Source organism: Pararge aegeria, chromosome 27, assembly GCF_905163445.1.
Source record: "Pararge aegeria chromosome 27, ilParAegt1.1, whole genome shotgun sequence".
In the NCBI taxonomy this organism is placed as follows: domain Eukaryota; kingdom Metazoa; phylum Arthropoda; class Insecta; order Lepidoptera; family Nymphalidae; genus Pararge; species Pararge aegeria.
Genome location: NC_053206.1, coordinates 8,214,439 through 8,224,044, shown reverse-complemented (window position 1 = coordinate 8,224,044; position 9,606 = coordinate 8,214,439). Strand labels below are relative to the sequence as shown.

General features: G+C 36.6%; 1 protein-coding gene across 1 annotated transcript in view; it reads left to right on the top strand.

The window, feature by feature from the left end:
• The first annotated feature begins 818 nt into the window (after positions 1 to 818).
• LOC120635719 (M-phase inducer phosphatase-like) overlaps positions 819 to 9,606 on the top strand; it is a 56,247-nt gene continuing 47,459 nt past the window's right edge. Inside the window, exon 1 of the mRNA XM_039906842.1 lies at positions 819 to 980. Coding sequence (XP_039762776.1) covers positions 931 to 980 — 50 coding nt within the window. The 5' untranslated portion in view covers positions 819 to 930. The remainder of the gene's footprint in view (positions 981 to 9,606) is intronic.

The following is a 9,606-nucleotide window of genomic DNA, read 5'->3' as shown; positions in this document are numbered from 1 at the left end:
AACAGATGATTATGTTATCACACTTAAAACACCAGGCATTTATAATATATTAAAATAATAGAAAAAATATTAATAATTTCTGTTTTATTTTATTTCGATAATAACTTATAGCATTAATCCAATAATAGACAAATTTAATTAATTAACAATCCTATATCGACAATATAAATTAACAATAATCTGTACTTATACTGTGCTGATGTCATGAAAAAGTCATGATTGTTTCTGAGAAAACATCTTTGTACAGATTATGGCAAAGTTACATTAAATTGCTTGGATAAGATAAAGGAGATAGAGAATATATCTGAGATTATAATTACGTCAAATATCGTTGTAATAATGACAAATACTCAAGCATTTGTAATTATTACAATAATATAACGTGTAATTGAAAAAAAATCAACAACTTATTAAAACATTCGATATTATCTATACTTTAAGCAATTTTGAATTACTTAACTTCAATACATGATAATAAGTCAACCAATGGTTTGAAAAGATGGTGAATATAACGAAAAGAACTGAGTTCTTAAAGTTTTTGACAGATCATCTAATCTTTAGGATCTTTATTGCACACACTAATTATTATTAATCGTCTAGTGACCGTCAGACATACGGTCTTTCTTATATTTGATTAAAAGAGACTGACTTACGCCAATCCTCGCTTTTCTTAATTACCTATTAAGATAAAAGTATTTTTCTACCAAATTGGTAGAAAGTCCAATTACCCGTCTCCCAAAAATGACAAGGGTGGCGGGAAGAAAACACCGGGAACGCTTGCGAGCGAGAGGGCGTTTCAGTCGGCGCTCGACCTCGAAACGAGTCGGACGTACCTCTCCAGGGTAAACTCTGTGTTTGTGTTGTAAAGACTGATAAAAAATGGACTTGTATTAATTATATTTAAGTGGTGTGAAAGAACTCTGTGCCAAAATGTGGGGGGAAAGTAGCAAAAACTGTGAAATTAACTGCCAGTGCTCAGGGTATGTCTTCACCTTTTTCATAAGTTTGAATAAAAATTGTATTATATAGGAACAACTCAAAACCTATGTGCTAATTAATATGTGAGAGGAATGTATTAACGATCTTTGCAAACTAAAATTAAGCTGTAATTTGGTTAATTCAGATTGTTTTATTTCTGAAGTTATAGGTTATCACTTCTAACGGTTTAAAGTTGTCTTTGATACGTTTGTTTCCTTTTCATGGATAATGAATGGATTGTGAACTGCAATGTGTTTGGATAAGGCTAAAAACAACATGTTATTGAAATTGCCTACAAATAGGCTACCGTAAAAATATGGAAAAAAAGTTACCTCAACTATTATATACCTACGATGTTTTACCTGCGTGTCCTTTACTGATAAGCTTTAGATTTATTAGCTCGTTTTTGTTATTAGCTTTACATAAAAATCTTAATGTTCGCGTGTCGTTATTTAGGAACTAGGAACTCTAGGAAGTGTGTATTACATTGCCTCAAAATGTTGGCTGTATGATTGAAAACCTATGCATAAAGTTTTTTTTTTCTTTCCCATAGATAACAGCAAGATTTTTATATCAAATAAAAAAGGCATAATTTTTAAATTTACTATATTACAATATAGTTTATATTGGGCATATTTAGTTTATTAGAAACTGTTACGTTTTCAGATTAAACGTTTAAAATGTTGCAAATCGTAAGTGATGTTTAAATTTATTCTATTCTCTTTGCCAATTTTATTATGAGCTGTTTACTTTGAAAAGTTGCCTTACGGCTATAAAGTTAACGATAGGTTCTATGAGAGTAGTGGGCGGTTGTTTTGTTTAGACGTTCCGCTAATAGAGATAAGAAGAAAGCAGATATTATCTGTGACTATAAAAACGGTTGTAAATGACAATTAGACGCAATATGACGCTGTTGATATCGTGTGTTATTCCTGGGAGCAGCTACTGACTAGATTTTTTAGAAAACTGTTTTTCTTAATCCTTAGTAATATTTTTAGTGGGGGTGTTTTTTGTTTTTCCTTACTTTACGTCTTAACAAAGCAACCGATGAATTTGATATTTGGCATAGAGTTAGTTGAAAAGACGAAGAGTTACATAGGCTTCTTTTTATCCCTGGAAAATAAACGGTTCCCACAGGATTTGTAAAACGCGGTCAGCTCGTTTTACTATAAAGGACACTTTACACACACCGATTTTGGATTAGAAACGGGTTGAATCAGAAGATGTAGAGGGTTACGTAAACATTAAACATTCTGTCTATGATTAATGGTTTTGGTTTCACTACTGGGCCCTGGTCCCAGGCCCTTGTCCGGGAAGTATACAACGGGCTTCCCAGGCGACGGGTTGTAACAAAGCCAAGAGAGAGGGACATCCGTTGTGGTTTTACAGTGACCTCCGACGCCCAAGGATTTGAGGTGTAGCCATAAAGCTTTTCCACCACAAAAAAAAATGTCCCATATAGAATATCTTAAATGCGTGTTGCCTTTTAACGATAATAACAATTGAATAGTGATAAAGACAGAGACTGATGGCTTAGCGTGATGACCAATGGTTTTTAAACCAGGCTGGTGTCCATCTTACAAAAGTCTAAGGTCGACCAACGCTGCAGTTTCTGGTGTATTTTCTCGATTCCAGCGTCAATGCAGGCTACGTGTATGACACAGATATTCTCTGAATATTGCTACATTCAACGCCTGCTGAGCGCTTTTGAGCTTTATTAGACCAGTAGTTACCTAGTCTGTGCTAATATAGCTGTCTCTCTGAGATATCGGACCAAGACGATTTACGATCGGAAAGTGTAGAGATAGAGAGCCCTTAAATCGTTGACAAAATATGATGTAATATTTTATTTTATCCTTGAAAATAATGGAGTAGAGAAAAGTTGATTAACCTTTTTATTCATTTAATTTTATTGAATAAAAATATTTTGGGTAAACTGCGTGGCCGCCATTTTTGGAAATGTTTTGTTTTAAATTACACTTTTGAATATTAAAATAAAGGACATGCAATGTAGGAAAAATAGAGGGTTTTTTTTTTAATTTAGATTTTTAGAAATCCTTTATTTGGACTTCCCTGACGCAGTGAAAACGGTGTTTTCGGAGGTGTCCCAGGCACAATTCCCGGTGGGGCATTCTGAGAATTATGATTTCTTTATTTTGTCTGGTCAATCCGATCATCATTATGATGCTGGTTTCAACACGAGCTTTTCATTCAGGCTTATTTCATAAAGTCTGTCCGTGTGTAGTGACTCTACCACCGGTTCGGAAGGCAGCATCTACCGAAAAGAAGCCGGCAAGAAACTCAGCAGTTGCTCTTTTCCAACTATTCTACCTTTTATCTCTCGACGACCTCCATGGCGCAACGGTGAGCGCTGTGATTTTAATTAGGAGTTCTCGCGTTCGATTCCCGGCATATATATTTGGGGTATATATATTTGAAGTTTCTCTGGTCCGGTCTTTGGCTAGTTATCACCCTACCGTCAAAGACGTGCAATTAAGCGATTTAGTGTGCGATTTGGTGCGATGTCGCGTCGAAACCGATTAGGTGTATATCGTATAACTACCATACTCCCTCACAGGTTAGCCCGCCGTGAGATTGCAGTCAAGGGCTAACTTGTAGTGGGAAAATAAAAAAAAACCAGTCTTGCGGAAGACGACAGCGGGGCTAGAATACTCTTCGAATTTAATATTCTAAATTAAACGCGGTCAACAGCTAGGTATTTAGATATTATACAAATCCCGTGGAAACCGCTTGTTTTCGCGGGATAAAAAGTCAAAGTTTGCACACCTCTTTATGTACATACATTCTGTAAGGCTTTTCAAATTCAATGTAAAGTCAAAGTCAAAAATATCTTTATTCAAGTAGGCCCATATAGGTGGCACTTTTGATGCGTACATAAGAATTACACGGTAGTGAGATGATGGCGAAACCACATTCGTAAACTTAAAACTAAAGCTACGAGGGTTCCAAACGCAAACGTTCCCGGTCTAAGAAGAAGCCCACAACAAACTTAGCCGGGTGTTTTTTGTTTTTTTGTTATCACCATCTCACAATGTCATTTAAAATTATTAGAAGAGCAACCTGGTTAGGGCAATAATTTACACCCAAGCTTTTTTATCGATTACGTAGTCCTTTATACTATAATAGGACTTTTCTATAAGCTTACGTGTAATACAAACTTTGAACTTTTTAAGAGACATCTCCAAGATGTCAATTGGTAGTTTATTATAGAATTGTATGCAATTTCCTTTAAACGAATTATGAAAAAGTAGCCTACCTACTTCAACTCTTCTTTTTCAACAAAATCTCTGCTAAAATCAATTCGGTTGTAATATTTCGCAGAGGTTTATCTACGTACCTCTAAGTTATCGGATATATGTTTATCATTATCTCGTTCCATCAAATAGTTTTAATTCATATGTTAGAGCAGGACGGAAGGTTTGGGTGATGTTTATATTGCTGTCTCGCTTTGTTACATTGTTAATGCGGCTGAGTGAGAGAGATGCAAGATCTTTCGGCGGAAACCCGGGAAGTTTTTGAATTATGTCACGTCTACGAGAATTTGTGCACGTTTCTTTGGGATACTAACTGATAGAATTTAACCGTGACTTCACTTGCGATTTACGGAATAAAAGCATAAGATATCTACTACCTCTGGCTCGTCCATGCAATAACACGTTGCATTCGATGCGTGAAAGAAAGTCGAACTAAAAAAACATTCTTTGGCTCTTTGATGCAACAAAAAAAAAACTCGTTTTTACGTTGCTGCGTGGAAGAAAGTCAATGCTTTAACATTAGAAAAAAATGTGTGAAAACATTTATACCCGATTTGAGACAAAAGTTTGGGGGCTTGGTTTTGGGCAATTTTCTTTGAATACTTTTTAATCAATTGTAGTACTTTTTCATCATCATCACAGGGCACGGGTCTCCTCCCACAACGAGAAGGGTCTAGGCCGTAGCCCACCACGCTGTCCCAGTGCGGATTGGTGGACATTGATATGATTGATTGATCTCACTACCGTGTAATTCTCATGTAATAAGATATGAATAGCTTGGATGTGAATTATCGCTTTAACCAGGTTGCTCTTCTAATAATTTTAAATGACAATGTAAGATGGTGATAACAAAAAAAAAACACCCGGCAAGTTTGTTGTGGGCTTCTTCTTAGACCGGGACGCGTTTGGAACCCCCGTAGGTTTAGTTTTAAGTTTACGAATGTGGTTATCGCCATCATCTCACTACCGTGTAATTCTTATGTAATGTACGCATCAAAAGTGCCACCTATGGGCCTACTTGAATAAAGATATTTTTGACTTTGACTTTAATATTACAAACAGATTAAATTTTATCTTTTAGTAGTATATTATTATTCCCTGTATTAGGTATTTCCTGTTTTGTATTCTCGCTTCGCTACAGGATATTCGAGGTCGGAGGATGACGTAATCTTTGCTATATTTAACTGTTTGACGGCGACTTCGTGCGTACATTTAATCTTTTATTCTACATAAGTTGCCCCTAGCAACCTGGTGGTATGGGTGGACGTCGTACCGGAACGCTAATTCGCTTGGCGGCACATCTTTTTTTTTTTTAAATGAGACAAGTGATGGCTGCAATCACACCTGATGATAAGTGACGATGCAGCTTAAGATGGGGCGCGCTTGGCTAAAAGATGCCTATTCTAGGCAAGCGCGCAAGATGTGTGGGGAATGGAGGTAGATTTTTTTTATTCATGATCAGGCGCAATACTGACAGATTAACGTGCTCTCCGAGGCACGGGGTGGAATTATCGCCAATTTCCAAACTCCGGTCTAATTGTACTAAGAATTTCTTAATAGAAAAACGCAATAATCAATGGTCCCGGCTATCGAACCATGAATTTGCGACTCTAAAGCAAGTGGAATAAGGCCCATTTTACTTTGACAGTTTGATATGCGAAAACTACCTACAGACTAGACTTATCAGTAACCCAGTTTTCAAGTGCGAGAAACTAATTATTTTAAATCGGCTCTTTTGTTGTTGATAAGGAGCTCTGAATACGCTTCGCACTCCATGCAGGCGAAAGGTCACTGCCTACTTAGCAATGTCAGATAAATTAGTTTAAAATATATAGCCTATAACAGTCCACTATTGGACCTCTGGGAAGGCGTCTCGCAACATGACGGTTTGCCCATAATCACCAGGTATTATGAAAATTAAGCCTTATTTGCTATACTCCGCGGAACATGGTAGCGGGCTAACCTGTTAGAGAGTATGTCCTTAAGTTTTGAATAGAAGCAGGCGTTACTTTGCGGAAATCCATCTCCAAGTTTTCATATATCATGAAAATTAAGCTTATTTGCTATACTCCGCGAAAATCCGGAGAATCTGTATGGTGTAATTTATAATTTACTAGCGTGCCCAGCCCGCTCCGCCGGGCTAGATTTTGCTTTATTTTATTTAAACAATAAACTTACATCATTAAACTTTTAATTTAAGTCATATAATATATTAAATCATTTCTTTATCTCCGTATTCATTCTCTTCTATTCTCTTCTCGAGCGGGTGAAGATCATTATCTACACCCATGTACACCCAACAATAGAATATCATCATAGTAAATAAAAGCTGTATTTGACAGTTAGACAGTTCAAAAATAGGAGTGCTCCGATCGTCACCAAACTCTACAGGATTACTCGCCAGGTCAATCCGGAGATTCCCTGAATGTTTCATTGAAATCGGTCCAGCCGTTTCGGAGCCTATCTTAGAATATACATATAAACACCCAGACACTGAAAAACATTCATGTTCATCACACAAACATTTTCCAGTTGTTGGCAACGAACCCACGACAAGTCAGAAAGCAGGGTCGCTGCCCACTGCACCACTCGGCCGTCGAAAAAAAAAGAAATTTGCGATGACCATAAAGCCCAGCAACCCATATTCAAGCCTAGCGGGTTCAGCTTTAATCTATTTCAGATGAGGCCTATGACCAGCAGTCTAGCATTAATAGCACAAGGATGGATATTTCGTCGTACGGATATCAAAAACAAGGAAAAATCATAGTAAATAAAAAAAAAACTATATCCTGCGGTCTACAAAAAGTTTTTACAAAGGACCCCTATGATTCTACCTTCGGTTATATAATTTCATCTCATAACTTTCAATGAAACATAACTCCTAATCTTAACATCATAAAGTTGATAATCGATTGCGTAGTTTTGTGTTTGTCTACCAACAGTAATATCATCCCGGATTATTAATGATAAAGGAAATTTACTCTTATCCTTATGCGCATAAGGTTGATGGATTTTGTTGGTCAAAGTTAATGTTGCCATGTTTTGTTTTTTTTTTTTCCCCATAAAGTGGGACATTCAAGGTGGATTGTGAGGGTTTTTAACACACTTGTAAATGGTTCAATGACCTCTTAGGCTAAGTTTTACTTAAATGGCTTATTTTATTTTTAGTTTTAGTCTTAAAACTATTTTTTGTCTCTCTTACGTCTTAGGACACTTTCAAATTCAGAAATGTTTGAATCGTGTAGACCTTATCACATACACTTATGAAGCGTTCATACATTTAACATGTTATTACTAATGTAAGGTGGTGGTGATAACTGCATTCGTTAACTTAAAACTGAAGCTAGGAGGGTTCCAAACGAGTTCGTCTAAGAAGAGCCCGCAGCCAACTTAGCCAGGTTTTTTTTTGTTATCACCATCTCAGTCGAATAAATGTTTAGCTATGAAGTTGGAGCAATTCATACTTTGGCCTTTTTTATCATACATGTAGTATCCTTAATATTGTAATAGGATTACGTTTTTTATAAACTTTATTTCTATAAGATTACGTTTTTTATAAACTTTCATAAAATCCAAAATTCATTTATTTCAAGTAGGCATAATGTAAGCACTTTTGAAACGTCAAGTCTGTCTGTTTGTTGTGACTCTACCAAGGGTTCGGAGGGCAGATTCTACAGAGCAATAAACTCAGCAGTTGCTCTTTTCCAACATCAACTATTTACATTTTAACATTAATTTTTTTATCATGTGAGAGATGAAAGCGGATGACTTATTTACTGTCCTTTTAAAACTTTCATTCAGTCGTAGCAGAACTTTTATGACAGCGCGTCCTGGGATATACTACCACCATGGTTATTTCTGTGTTGCCAGTCTTAGTACATGCTCATGGGGTACACCCCCGTCTCAGGTTTATGGACACATGTATGTAGTACATGTCTGTACGTGTGTTGCTTTAACGGTGCACTGCTACTATACTATTGATGAATTACTGAATGACGAGGTTTCCTGGAAACAAGCCGCTCTGCTTTCATCTCACACAAGATAGAACATTGATTGTTAAATTGTAAAATTATGTTGGAATAGAGCAACTGCTGTGTTTCTTGCCGGCTTCTTCTCGGTGGAATCTGACTTCCGAACCGGTGGTAGAGTCACTACAAACAGACATACTTGACGTTTCACAAGTGCGTATATTAGGCCTACTTGAAATAAATTAATTTTGAATTTAGAATTTTTTTTCCATGCCTGAGAGTTCTTCGTAAGTCTTTACGTCCTCAAAGGCATGCAAAGTCTAGTCTTTCCCAAAACTATGGCAACACTACCTACGGATGTCTGAAGGTCACCTAAATATATCGTCTCAACACTGACTCGACTGAAATGACAACATTGGAATATGAGCAAAGTCAAGAGTTTTTTTTTTGGAGTTTACTCCTTAAGATCGATATAAGGCGCCCGGTATGAGAAAAATGTTAGGAGAAGATCTATTAATGACCTCATTACGTTTTCGCTTTGCGACGTTGCGTGCCCGGCGACCGTGATGCGCAAAAATGCAACGTCGCTTTCGTTTAATTAACTTATTTTTCCTATTTAAGTTACCAAAGAAACCGAATAATATTTAGATAAAGAAACAAACACGTAAATGTATAGAACAGAGTGAGATAGAAAACATAATACATTTTTTTACCTATTCTAGTTCCATGGAAACTAAATAATAAACATAACATTTATCCTAATAGTTCTGATACTCTACATCCACCTCAATCTCTCGTAGGCTACTTTTAAGAAGTTACACTTCCGCCGTGTGTGAATAAATTGCACAGGATTTTTAATTTACCCTTTCATATGGTATTAATCTTTATTCAGCTAAATAAACTCTTTTTGTGTATGTTTCGACAATCGTACTTAAGGAGTAAACTCCAGTCGTGCGTCGGAGCTGACAGTTGACACACACTTTTTTTTATATTTATATTTGACTGCCCATGCAGATGGCTTATCTGGTGAGCAGAGAACCGTCGACAGAGCAAACAATACCTCTTGCAAAGACGGCCTGTGGCCCTTCAGACCGGAACTATACATTTGATGAATTCCTCAATGACAAGGTAGAATGGAAGCAGCCAGCCTCGCTCTCATCTCCCGCAAGATAGCAAAATGATTGTAAATGTTGATGTTGGAAAAGAGCAACTACTGAGTTTCTTGCCGGCTCTTCTCGGTAGAATCTGCTTTCCGAACCGGTGGTAGAGTCACACAAACATATATACTTGACGTTTTAAAAGTGCTTATAAAGTAGGCCTACTTGAAATAAATGAATTTGAATTTGAATTTGAACACAGTAGTGATGCTTGACAGCAGAATTCAG